The following is a 14,112-nucleotide window of genomic DNA, read 5'->3' on the forward strand; positions in this document are numbered from 1 at the left end:
CTGCAGCCGTGTACCATTTCCCCTTGGAGTGGTAGGGGCCCGCAATGTTGATGTATAGAAGACGTGTTTCCTTGAGCGATAGTGGCGGTGCAGGGCATCCGCCCGCGACCATTATCTTAGTCGGAAGGGGTAGAACGTAGAGGACGCGTCTCTACAGTTTGAGCACTCGAGCCCGTTGCATCGTATGGTGATCATGTTTAATATGTAACCGGTCCAAGAGGCGGCGACCGGACATGGCCTGGGCGAGACGCGTGTATTGGTTAACGAGATGCGCCTCGCGAAGTTCCCGGTAGGTGTTCACTCCCCCCAACGCGCGGAGTTGCGCATTGGAAGTGGAGGTCGGGAAGTCGAAGGGCTCGCTTGAAAATTTTGAGGAGTACAACCTACAAGCAATCTTTGGCATGTTTCCGTAAGCGGAGGTAGGGAGTCTAGTATAGTAGTCCACAGTTACGAAGGCATGTGCAAGCCGCAAGCTGCATCGCATCCTTACTTCGCAACCCTCCTCACTTGTTGGAAACGCGGCGAACCATTCGGCCCACCTGGTCAGAGCTACTGCGTCCCTTTCTTTCCTCAAAACACATGCTTTCGCATTCCTCCACGTAAGCAGACATTATAAGTGCCCTCAGAATTTTTCGTTTTGGTGCAGGATCCCAATTCCCTGATGCAGAGTCTCAGAATATTGTTGGCTAGCGGAGAGATTTTCCCTACCAAGTAACTTATACAGGCCCTTCAAGAGTCTGCAAGTACGCAGTTGGACTTCGGGTCTGCAGCCGCCAAGGCGATAGCGAACTCCTCTGCTTGGTTTGGATTCACGGCTCTGAATGAGAGTCAGTCCACTTGAGTTCCCTGATGTATAACTGCCGCTGTGCAATATCTCCTGGGCGATGGTCCGGCTATATGAACATAGTAAACCCCAGAACGGGAGCTGATACAGCGTCTAGACACTGTACTTCTGATGGCTTCACTTTAGGACGCCCAATGAGCCATCAGCCCCCTAGTGGAGATCAGTGGGAAAAGAAATCTGCACTCAAAATTTGAATTTCAGCGTATTCGCGTTTTTCCCTCTCCTCTCGGCACTTTTCGCATGCCAAAAAGCAGTGCGAAGTGAAGCTGGCCAGCAGCTCCCCGGATGACTGCTCACCATCACCAAGAAGTCAGCACAAGCCACTGGGGCCCTGGACTAAGGGCCCCACCTACATTCTTCAAGTGCCCCAGTAATTTTTAGTTGGAAGCAGCTTTTAGTGACACAAATGACACTGCAAAGAGCCATACGATTACGCACAATCACCGTCCATCCCCCCCCCCCCGCCCCCGTTTTACGCCCCCTCCTGTAATCTATGAGGTCAGTATGCCAGTCTACCCCACATTCTACGGCCATGCCCTTAAAAAACCCCCTTCACCGAGATTAAACCTGAACAGTGGGAGGCCGCATAGCTCAGCTCTGACCTGATACCCAAATCCGGGCCATGACGCGAGTATTAGAAGTAAATGATCGCCAAGGGCTCATGGCTACTTGATCGAGCTACACCTCCAATATCAGTAGACTACTAAAGTCGACCATATCTTTTTCCTCCTCCTCCTAGACCAAAACAACGCTTGCTCAGAAAATAATAAACACATCAGTAGCTATAGCTTCAGGCACTATTTTATTGACTCGGACAAATCAGAGAATGAAAAATGCTTCTAGAATGAAGCGTCATGGATGAGTTACGATTTGTCTGGACCTAAATGAGTTTTAAAAGCTTCGATTGAAACATTAGTATTGACTGTCAATGAAAGTTGATAAAATGGTTATAAATCTACATTTCCACCATCGATAAAAATTGATGAGATGAATATCTCATGCTGGGACTGCCTCCTCAGGCACGTCACTTTCCGCAAGAACTCGTGGGTTCACTGTACACGAGTTTGTGCAGTTGTGCACCTTGTAAATTCCGATCAAGCGGTCAGCAAGTTCAAACATGTTGTTCCTGAGCGAGATGATGATGAATTGAGCATTTCTTGTTCGCTCCTGAAAAAGATAAGCCAAGAAAAGTGCATCAAGGTTCAGAAGATAATTCTTCATAAGTTATCACAATAACATCAATAACAGTGATTAAAGGAACAGACTACTGACTTTTACCGACTAAATATTTTTTCGGTAATCAAAAACTTGTCAAGATAAATGAATACCCGGTTGTGGCGCTGAGACACACAGCAGACCTGTTCAAGACCTAATTTTACCGTGTGGTAACCTAATTTTCTCAATGGTAGATGGCATATGCGAACCCTGAAATCAGGGACACAAAATGTAGTGAGTACAGTGACTCTATGCAACTCTATGGACACTATGCATGCTGCCGCATGCGGTGCGCAATGGCAGAAATGAGTGCGACATTAACTCAGATGCACAGGTTTTTTAAAATTACAGCTGAGAGCCCCAAGGTGGCTCTCAAAATACTCATCAGCATCATCATCAGCCTGACTATGCCTATTGCAGGGCAAAGGCCGCTCACATCTCCCTCCGATAAACCCTGTATTGTGAAAGCTGCGGCCATCCGATCCCCGCAAACTTCTTAATCTCATCTGCCCACCTAACTTTCTGCCGCCCCCTGCTATGCTTGCATTCCCTTGGAATCCAGTCTGTTCCCCTTAAGGACTGGTCGTTATCTTTGCCTTGGCATTACATGCCCTGCCCAAGCCCATTTCTTCCTCTTGACTTCGACTAGGATGTCATTAATGCGTGTTTGTTCCCTCATCCGCTCACCAAATACTATCAACCAAACAATTCTGATTTCTATTGCTGATGCCAACAACAACTTTTGCTGGCAGCGTCGCTGCAAGCATAGTGACAATGTCGGTAGTGCGGCTTCTTTTTCAAAAACGTTTCAAAAGATTAACTGGTAAGGTTAAACAATACAAGGCGCTGTTTTTTGTTGACAAAACGGAAGAGCCCGCCTTCAGTTTATATAAAAGAAATTAACAGCCTGTATGACACTGGGCTATAGTCATGAAAAGCAGTATATCGATTCCAGCATTTACCACGCTAGCTGCAACGAAAGATGATAGCGTGGCATTGCCATCCACTCAGATTTTACTTTCTTTTTCAATTTAAGAGATGAATTCCTGCCTAAATCGTGAATTCTGCCTTTGGTATTGTCACCATGGGGCGAGATCTACTGGAACATGCCACTAACTGCATACTCTCCGCTGACAGTAGCCTGTCCCTTTAATACGCTACAATTGCTAATGCACAAAAAAGCCACAAGGAAGTGGGCTATCTATGCAAGGACTGCTAAAGCACATTAGCATTCCTTGAAGTAAAGGGCTAGGCGAGATGATGCTTTTGCACTAATGTGTTAACGGTATATGACAAGCATTCAATTTCACTTACACAAAACTATAACATGAATTACATGCGCTTAGCAAAAACCTTACAAAATCTGAGCTGTCAATTTCATCTCCTTTATACGTTGTAGCAGGCTCAGTTAATACAACTCTGACGTGCTTTTGTTCAGCAGTTAGACAGTTTGAATATGTATAGGTACAAAATTTTAACATATGAGATTTCTGGTAGGCAATCTTCTGTAATAACAAAGAGACAATGAAATTTAATAAATTTCATCCAAATATGAACAATGACTGCTTTGCAACAGATTCCTATAGTCCCAATGAATTTCAGTAGGAAAAAAAACATTGGTCTTCAACTAAAAATGGCTTTGTGGTAAAATCGCTTTGTTACTATAACTTCCAGAACATGACGCAATGGCCAATATACAACACTAGAAGTACCCAGCAAGGTTGTCTATCTACCATATTTACACAATTGCAAGTCTACCTATCTTTTAAAATTTGAAAATCCCAAGTTGGAGGGTTGAGTTTCAATCAAAGCCAAAGCATAACACCACCAATACAGGCAAGACAAAAGAGATGTCAGGGTCATTACAGCGTGGTTGCATATTTATGTTTGCTCTGCGACTCTACCCAGTAGCATTCGGCTATTGTTTGGAAAAATTTTCTTTATTCTTATTGCTTTTAACTGCACACTCGGTGCTCCTGGGAGTGTCGATAGTTGATGGAAGGGCCGCTGTTCCAAATTTAGAGGCACCACCCCCTGCCGCGGTGGCTCACAGTTATGGCGCTCGGCTGCTGATTTGAAAGACGCGGGTTCAATCCCGGCTGCGGCGGCTGAATTTCGATGGAGGCGAAATTCTAGAGGCCCGTGTACGGTGCGATGTCAGTGCATGTTAAAGGGACACTGAGGAGAGCACTATTAATATATTTTTTATAGCAAAATCCGATAGTTCGGCATGTCATGGCTTTGTTGCCACTTGGCCGGCAGCGAAAAATGCATTTATTTCTAAGAAATTTGGATTCGAAGTTGAAAAGGTTTTTCCCGCCTCTGTGATTCAAACTTGGGATTCGGCTATGACGACAGAGGACTAAGTGACGTGAAACATGACGTGACATGACGTGATGCAGACTCCGTGATTTCTGGCGGCCAGCAGTGCGGCCTAGCAGCAGCCGAAAAGAGAGCTACCGCCGGCCGCACGTTGAAGGCATCTATCGGCTACTGCGGCCGTCGCTACAGTCGCTTCGCTTACGTTTGCACCGGCGTTTTGCGAGCGTTACGATGGATCTCGTTCTCGAAGTCGTCAACGAAGTTCTCGCAAATAGACACCTTTAGCATACCGTGTACCTTGATACCGCTAGCGGAATACCGGGAGCCCGCCTAACGCCGGCGAGCAGGCGCTGATTGGTCCCGATGCTTCAGGCGAGCGCGTAGCTGCCCGGCACGTGGCGCCATCTGGCGACGTCAAGGAGATTTGCGCATGCATTGGCTGCGCCTCAGTGATTTGTGCTTCTCGTGTTGCTAGAACCATTGGTTCCAGCAACACTGTTTTGTTATATGACGTCATGACGCTTGTACTTGCGAGTTTGGCCTGTGGCGGCGATACCTGTATTTTGGTTCTTGCTCTTTTCTACGTTACAAGAGCTTTGTTGTTGGTATGAGTGGCGTTTTTGTAATCAGGAGCTGGTATTCTGTCGATACAAGCCAACTTCAATTTCTCCTCAGTGTCCCTTTAAAGAACCCCAGGTGTACGAAATTTCCGGAGCCGTTCACTGCAGCGTCCCTCATGGCCTGAGTCGCTTTGGGGCGTTACACCCTAATAAACCAAACCAAATTTGAAAAGGCAGCGCTTCCGGGGAGTGTTGGTAGCTGATGGAAGAGCCAATGCCACTCGTGCATAGTTTCTCTTTGCCTCTGCTTGACACATGTGCCTTGACTGCCAACCACTTTTAGCAGTTTTTACTGTCATGGTTCGTCAATCGTTGCTAGTACTCTGGGTCCAGTAAGCGTTCAGTGCTCGCTCATGGCTACATTCAACGTGGCCGTCATTATTTGCGCTGAAAAAAACAAACCGCATGCTGGGCCGCGGTTTTCACGAGTCAGCAGCCGAGCATCGTAACCACTCTGCCACCGTGGCGGCTGACATGTGATTTGGGGTGGTCGACTTACAATCTATGATGATGATGATGATGATAGCAAATTTTTACAGCGCAAGGGCGTCTGCGGTAAAATCGTGCCATCACAAGGTATTTTCGTTCGCTCAAGGCGGGGTAAAAACCCATTTCCTAAGAATTTCACCCTGATTAAGTCGAGCATCAGGCCACGGAAAGCCTGTACCCACTGTATCACCGGTGGGTACACGGCGGCACTGGGGATCGAACCCCACACCTCCCGCATGCAAGGTGGATGCTCGACCACTAGGCAAGCGCTGCGGTTGACTTGCATTCGAGTCGACTAACAATTGTGCAAATATTGTGCATTGACTCAGACAACTACAGTCCAAAGGAAAGGGCTCAGTTTTGCTTATTCCTTGAGAAACCTTTGAATAAGGCAACGTTGACCATACCTTAATGTAGTACCCAACAATCGAGACATTCCTGATGTCCAGTGCAGCGTCAATCTCGTCCATCACATAAAAAGGTGTTGGCTTGTAGTAGTGCAAGGCAAACACAAGTGCCAGGGAACTCAGAGTTTTTTCACCTCCAGACAAGTTGGAGATATTCTTCCAAGATTTCTTTGGAGGTCGTACGCTGTTTGGAGAGAAATACTGTTTTCACCTCATTCATCACAGGTGTAGAGGCAGAGGCATGAGAACTTTACATCTGCATAGCTCTCAAATGAGAGTCTAAAGATCCTAAAGGGTTCTAGAAGAAGAGCAGCTCCAGAGGTTTTCGGGGATTTCCAGAACCTCTTACTGTATGTTTTTCTCTAGTTCCAGATTACTTTAGCCCATATGGCTGCCATGCAACATTTCATTTTAGCACTAATCAATTTTAAAGTCTTCCGTTTTCATGGCCTCAGTTCAGATGATTTCAATGAGCAACACTGCATTTTTGACATTCCCTGCATGTTCATACCCAATCCCCTCTTCAGTAACAAAATTCTAAGGCCTGGATTTTTATCAAAGGAGCCATTGTTTTCAATCAATACGTACTTCCATGCAACACATGCACGACTGTCTTTATAGTAATGTTTTTGATGTCATTGTTGAAGATTGGTGCCTGGCACACGAATGGAAGACTGTGCGAGGAGAGTGGCATGCGAATGAACTGGAATGCCAGGATTAAAGGCAGAAGCAGCTTGTGTGGCTTTCTCTGCTGTTATTGCTGCACCACATGAAGCATCATCCCAAGCCATGGACTGCGTTTCACTTTTGGATTGCTGTTTTCACTGTTTTAAAATGGCTCCACTCAGTACTTTGAAAAACTGTTTGTTGTAATGGACCCTAAGGAACGTGATGCAACTACCAACTCAGAATGTTTGAAAAGAATCCGCAGTCGCCGTTTAAGGCTTTCACTACAGTCCTTGGTGCTCTTACTTTTTGATGAAGTCCCCTAATATTCCTAGCTGAATGATGAAACCTGACAGAATCGTGTGCTTTTGCAAGAATGTTCACTCAAGCCTACTAAATGGCTTGAGTATAATACTAATCAGAAATGACTGCTCTCCAGAGCTGCAATATAATAGCAGAACTGGCACAGTGATTCTAGATTTATTTTTTTTTGTCCACATCTATTCCAGTACATCCATAAAACAAGCCCATTCACAGTCAAAACTATAGAAAACCTGTCCTTTGCCATTGGGAACACTTCTACCCCTAGCACCTCAAGTGGTGCCCACGGGATCCCTGGCATAGTCATGGGCTCGTAGCAAGCAGTGAATCATAGGTATAATCTGCTTTCACAGCAGTTCCTTCATTGCACTGGAAAGCAACTTGTGGGTGTTGGCATACAGCATACTAAGTCAGTTCAACATGGGAGCAGTTTTTTTTTTTTAATGCTAGCTCACAGGGGTACATACCACCATGATGGTATGTGCCTTTAAGGCCTCTCTGGGTTTGCTTTGCCGTGGCTCAACTGCTCAGTAAGTTTGTACTTCGCAGCACCCTGTCCAATACACAGTTCCAACCTTCCTTATCATGACTTTGAAAGCTTTGCAGACAGGCATCCGAGCTTTTCATTAAACTTCATGCTGGCCTAAATGCACTACTTCAAAGCTCTGGAATGCCACCCCTGAGCACTTGATGCATAGCAGAGCAAGCAAAACAAACGTTCCTTTAGAAAATCGCTCAGAGTGTCAATGTTAATCAGGAAACAGGGCGTAAAAAAGTTTTCTGCCAGGCAAGTTGGTATAACAGAATGGGACAGCGCCCGTCCTGTTCTCTTGTCCTTTGTCTTTACTTGTGGTTTCAAAATTAAGTATGTTAGCCAGAAAGATGCACATACCTGAAAATAATTCCTTCCGAAAAGGGGTCCAGAGAGTCTACCAACTCAAGCTCTGCATCACCGCCCAAAGTGAGCATCTGGTATGTCTCCTTCAGTTTGTTGCTGATGATGCCGAAACCCTTCATGAACTCATTGAGGCGTTGCTTGCGCAAACTGTCATGGTGACGTCGCTGTTCAGCCCGCTTCTCCGTCACTGCTTCCAGCTCAGCAGTACGCTGTTTGTATGCTTCTTCCTATAAAAACAAGGTCACATTCAAATCAGCTCAGAGCTATAACTATGACAAGTAGGCTAATCTAGCCAGAGTAATACCTCTGCCACACAGCCATGCCGAAGTCGGGTTCCTGACTGGGCTCACTGACTTAGTAGGCATGGAGGTCAATACTCAAAAGACATTTTCTTAAAGAATTTCACCCGTTTGTGCTCAATTGTGGAGCTATATGCAAATAAGAATTACCTCCACTGGCTATGGCAGTGCCCTGTTCAGAGAACCCTCTGCCATCCTGTGATGCCACCTCTAGATGAGCAATGACAAACTGCACAACCATGACTGCTCCTATGTTTACGCCCACCATCACTCACCAATGGAAGCTATTTTGCTGTTGCCTCTGTGCTGAAAGAGGGTGGAAAGTCAGGGTGTTATCTGCTGTCGCTACTCTGTTTGAGAGGTATGAAAGTGTGTGCACATGCCTGCTGCTTTCTTGCACACTATGGTGCGCATATGAGAGTTTCTCTCATTATCGGCTCTATGCCCGGGTGTGTGTAAGCCCACCAAGCATCCTACAAGCACTCTGATGGCTGTGTTGTCTCTGACTGCCCAGAGGAGGCGCCTCCTGACCAAGTGCAGAGGGCACCTAGGGCCGAACAGGCGGGAGGGAGAGGAAGATGCTTCAACATCTTCGCAAACACTGGAAATTTTTGCGCATTAGACTACTACCACTTCCAGAGCGACCTGCAGAAATTGCAGAGATTTATAAATGCAAACACCAACGCTGCCAGTGCAGTGGTTTTAAAATCTTCAGTAATGTGCTTTTTTTTGGCTTTTAATTCATTGCTTGCTCTTTTCTAAGCACACAAAACCCATAGAAAAATATTCCGGTGTTATTTAATGGGATTTTTGTTTGCCCAATGGGCACCTGATGGCACTGTGTCCCTTTAGTTCATAGGTGTGTATAGTATACTGCCCTTAAGATGCTGCAGCAGGTAGCGGTAGGTTTTATACAATCCAGATTTAAGTGAAGTTGTGCAATATTACAACCAGTTTATGCCTTCAGATAAGGATGCTCAATTTCACAGTGACTAGAAAAGGTTTCCACAGCCACCTGGTCACCTTCACCCAGTATGCGTTTCTCTCCCCAACTGTAAGGAAATCGGTACAGCAGCAATGCTGCATACTCATCTCTCATCTCTATGAGGGGTGAACTAGAAAGCTTACTTTTCGATGGTACTCCTGTATAGCAGCCATGTTCGGCTTCATGGCGGACAGGTTCTCTTTCAGCATAGTAGATTGCATCACTTGTGCTTCTTCGTTCAGCTCATCCAGGTCCTTGTCTTCCAGTTCAGGCAGCAGCGTAACTTCAGCCTCACCATCAATTTTGTGGCATTTCAGTTTTTTCAGCTAAGAACAAAGATGAAAACGGCGTTTCCCAATTATGACGAGAAATGAGCCCCGCTCTGAGATCGTTGCTAGCTAGCGAGTGCTTCAAAATAAATAAAAAAAAAAGTGGGGTTTAACGTCCCGAGGAGATAAACGGGCTATGGGGACGCCTAGAGGAGGGCGGGGTCCAGATTAATTTATTACACACACCTGGAGTTCTGCAATGACATCGCATATTGCCTCGATTGAAACATCGAGGGGCTGAATCGGTCGGGGCTGAATCCAGGTCCTCCAGTTAAGTAGCCAAGTGCCGTAGCAACTGAGTCACCGCAACGGGTAAAAGAAAAATGGCAACAGCCAGATGTTTTTGGCAGCCCACAGTTTCACTAGTCAATGCCAGCTAAAGTGGGGACAGCTTTCTGCGGCTATGCATATGCAGTGGAAACTATGAGTACCAAGGCGCTGGCTTCCACAAGCACTCTTCTCACGTGCTCATGAGCCAGGTATACAGGCCTGTAAGCTGGTGAATTCCACTGCACAGTCACTCAAAGCTTGTCCCTGAGATTAGTAGTAAATCTGAGTGAAGCATGGAACGAAGCTGAAAGGGTTGCTGAACAGAAAATCCTGAAAAAACACAACAGACAGCACCTTAAAGAAGATATGTGCTAAATTCTTGCCTCTCCTTCTGCCTCTTCACAAGCGATGGCGACTGAAGTTTTGCAGAAGCTACATGCTTGCGCAGAGGCTGCTTCTAGGGGACTAGTGGCGAGCACAGCTACCCAAGGCAACACTCCCGGCAATGCCCAGTGTGGACCTCTGCTCACTTACAAAGACACCTGAGGCACATGTGCCTTCCTGCAAATGTTGCAGGGAAGCTTTATGTGTTGTTATCGGCTGCCACACTAGCATGACAGGCTGCTGCCAGAGGCATGCAGTGCAGTGAATTGCAGGCAGAATGCAACCTCACAGCTCACGTGGATAAGGGCCACAACATTGCTCATATCCTTTCTCAAACCGTGATCATGCCTGAATACGAAACAGGGGCTGCAGAATATCGCTGTGTTCTCGGAACACTGCAGCACTTTTAACCCTCGTGTCTCAGTTTCACCGTACTGCAAGCCTCGTGAAAATTCATTTCAACGAGGATTAGACCAGCAATTTCAGTAGATTGTTAAGAGTGTAATTTGAGTGTAATTTGAGTGTAATTTGAGTGTAATTTGAGTGTAATGCTAATTTCAATTTTTCTTCCTATTTCTGAAGTGACAAATTCCTGTTGCTGTTTTTTTAATCTCGCCACCCCTTATGTAACAGCCTTTATTGGGGCCTTTAAGGCAGTAAAATGAAATGAAATATGTTCTCTAGCTAGCCAGCAGGTGCTTAAAGGTGACCCACGTGACGCAAACTTTTATGGTGAACTTCGCACACCAAGCACCAGTGCGGCAGGATACTGACACACCGTTGCCGTAATGGACCACATACGGCGAAAAACAGGCGGCTGCCGCCAGATCGCTGCCGCCTTGATTTCGGTGTTGCTAGAAATGGCGCAATTCTATATACTCGGTCAAATGCTGAAAAGAACAGGTCTGCACTTAGAATTAAGCCATTGTTTATTCAATGGCAACAAAAAGGAATTATTCTTTGCCACCCCTATCTGGACCAAATCGTACACCTGTTTGAAAATCCTGTGCTTTCTGACATCAAACGACGTGTACTGGCTTAGCCTAGCAGTTTTGAAAATCCAGAAGCAATGAAAAATACGGTGCGTTACATTGCTAAAATTTTGTTCAGCACGCATCTTCAGACAAAGCGAAAGCTTCGTGTGCCCTTCGTTTGCCGTGAGCGTGACACAGAGTGTGGCAGCAAAGACGAGTTGGTGGTAAAGCGAGAGCATCGATGGGCACCGCAGTGTTGCAGGAGCGGGCAGAAGTCAGACGTGGTCACGCCTCAACTGGTCCGCGCTGACAATCCACATTGGCAGTTTCCAGTGGGTGGCTGATCGCCTGCCGAACTCATCTAGCCTGGCTTGATCGACGACGAACAGCCACCGGCTGGCTGCTCTTCGCAGGAAAATCGCTCCGTTAGGGTTGCCCTTTACACCTCCTCATGGAGTTGCAGCAATTCACAAGTGGGGCTCACTGTATGCGCAAACGGTGGCCCACCTCTTTGGTCCAGCGTGCCACTTTGGCCTGCCGCTCCTGAAGAGCAGCCTCGCTTTGTTCCAGCTGGTTCTTGACTTCAATCTGCTTCGAATTGAGCGATTTCTCGGCAGACTTTTTACTGTCAATTTCCGCCTGCATCTCGGCCAGCTTTTGTTTCATAGTTTTCAGCTCATCCTGCAGAAGAGGAAAGACACAGGGAGTGATTGAGCTGCACTTGTGAAAAACATGTCTTGCTATGACAGGAAATTCCAAAAAAAGACAGTTCAATTACAGAGATGAAACAGAAACCAATGTTATCTAGGGAAGCGATTCCCTAAGGAAGTGATTTTCCTATCTAGAACATGCAATTTTAACAAAACTTTTACTGCTCAGAATAATTTCTAGTCTATATTGTCATCGAGAGTAGTTAACGTGTCACACCAAATAACACGTCATGAAACGTGTCACATATCTAGGATGGTAGATAGAAGGAAGCAGCCGCACACTGGGATAGGAGAGTAGGTACACCATTTTTTTTTTGAAATTCTCAGCTATCATCTTTTTACTTCCTTCAACTCTACTGATCTCTGTGCAATAGGCACAATTTATTTATCTCTGCACTTGTCGATGGCAACTAAACCTAAACTACCACCCTCAATAACCTACCTCATCTCTTCCAAGCATGTCATACAATGTGCTTACTTGTGGCCTAGTTTAGTCACTAATGTCATAGAAGTAGTAATCAGACCATGCCTAGATATCATTTTGACAATGGCTGAGCAATCCAAGGCGTCAGTCACCGATGCTGCTGTGTCAGTTCAAATCCAGCTCAGACTGAAAATTTTATTTCTTGTTTTTTACACTCGGACGGTAAGCTTGGTGATTAGCAACAATGCTATTCTGAATTTGCTGAAAAGAATGGGAACTAAAAGCATTTGATGCTTAAAGCAGTGCTGAAAATCAACGGCACTCTGAGCTGGCGGCACCACCACGACGACACGGCGAGTATGCCACTGAGACAGGCGTTGGTGCAAACCCACTCACTGCAATAGCAGTAGTCGGTCGTTTGCGATGAAGTCTACAGCCACAGATAAGCAGACTGAAAAGGCACCCAATGCAACTGCTGTGCCCAGCATTGCTCCAGCAAATAAGAGTGGCATCTCTCCCTCATAACTTTGAAACTTTTGAGAACGACACGGTGGATAAGACAAGCTATCGGGCTAGTCGGTCCTGCATCACATTGGTCAACAGCACTTAGACACATGGACGACATAGCGATGACATAGCGCCTATGTTGTGTTTTGTGTTCAGTCCATGTGTCTAAGCGCTGTTGACCAATGTGAAACATGGTGGACTCACCCACATCTCTTCTTACACTGAAAAAAAGAAACTCCTCATAGTAGCACCCGCAGCAGTAGCTAAGATAATAGAGTGCCGACCAGGCTGCACTGCTCTACGATGATGGGGACTTTCCCACAAAAGCAGGAAGGTGCAGGCAGTCTACCGATTCTGCACTGCGAATACCTCTGCTGAAAATGAGAAGCCTTTAGCACAACGAAAGCGCACTACATATACATTATTCCATGAATGATGTTGCTCCCTTGACAACCACATTCTACTGAATAATGTCAAACATAATGCACGGGGAACAGCATGCTTACCGCATTTTGATAACGAAGATCATAAAGCTCCCTTGCAACACGTTCTAGCTCGGCATACTCAGTCCTTGCAGTCTCAAGGGCCTTCTTGGCCTCCTCCACTTCAGCCTCCACAGAAGTCAGTTTACTCTCAGCTTTGCACAGATTCCTGAGAGAGAGCACAAGAACACACAGTCAACAGAAACCCCTGCAGCAACCCCCGTTGAAAGTGCGGGCCAAATTTACTTCACTATAAAGAAACTAAAAATGAAGTGTTCTGTGGACATCAACTTACAAAAACTGAAATGCTTTGTTACATAAAGGATCTCGCCACACTGAAGTTCATTAAACCGCGGTTTAGGTGTATTGTTAAAAGACAAGGCGATGGAGGCGACCTCCTGAGCTCTCATCCTTCTATTTTGGCACTCATTTCTAGCCCCCTCAACTTATACACCTGTCACACGGGCATTTCGAAGGCCCTCGAACCGATAGTCTATCGACTCGAAGGCGATCGAGCGCTGCTACACGGCCAGTTTGAATGGCCATCGAGTCAATAGTCTATCGAGTCGACGGAGCAGCCCGGAACTCTATCGAGATTTCGAGGGCCTTCGAGCGTTGCCCAAGGTTGCTGGCATTGCTTCGAACGACAACAAACATGGCGGCGCCCTTCAAAGCCAGACCCCTCGCTTCGGACTGAATTCTCGTTGTTGCTGCCTTTTTCTGTCCGTTCACTGGTCATAAATGGGGCACCGGTCTTTCGCTTTGTCTCATCTTGCCTATAAGAAAATGTATAAGTGATAAATTTGCTTTATTTTTTATTTAGAGTGACAATTCTGCCGCTGCTAGGCCTAAGAGGAGAGTCGGTTTGTTGACAGTGATGGTTCCCGTTTTGACAACCAGATGGCGCCACTAGAGGCTGAGTTTATTTTTGCGTCTCTGCTATCATACGCTGAACTAAGAGTGGGA

The 14,112-nt window shown here is 46.1% G+C and overlaps 1 protein-coding gene across 2 annotated transcripts in view; it reads right to left on the reverse strand.

The window, feature by feature from the left end:
* Positions 1–1,627: 1,627 nt before the first annotated feature.
* Positions 1,628–14,112, reverse strand: part of glu (structural maintenance of chromosomes 4-like protein gluon) — a 58,982-nt gene continuing 46,497 nt past the window's right edge. For both annotated transcript variants that reach the window (XM_089571463.1, XM_089571462.1), the window contains exons 21-26: positions 13,171–13,315; positions 11,531–11,704; positions 9,210–9,392; positions 7,777–8,009; positions 5,898–6,081; positions 1,628–2,011 (exon numbers count right to left, since the gene is read on the reverse strand). In XM_089571463.1, coding sequence (XP_089427589.1) covers positions 1,841–2,011; positions 5,898–6,081; positions 7,777–8,009; positions 9,210–9,392; positions 11,531–11,704; positions 13,171–13,315 — 1,090 coding nt within the window. In that variant the 3' untranslated portion in view covers positions 1,628–1,840. The remainder of the gene's footprint in view (positions 2,012–5,897; positions 6,082–7,776; positions 8,010–9,209; positions 9,393–11,530; positions 11,705–13,170; positions 13,316–14,112) is intronic.

The sequence above is a fragment of the Amblyomma mixtum genome, chromosome 2 (assembly GCF_055824585.1).
Source record: "Amblyomma mixtum isolate Tamu chromosome 2, ASM5582458v1, whole genome shotgun sequence".
Classification (NCBI taxonomy): Eukaryota; Metazoa; Arthropoda; class Arachnida; order Ixodida; family Ixodidae; genus Amblyomma; species Amblyomma mixtum.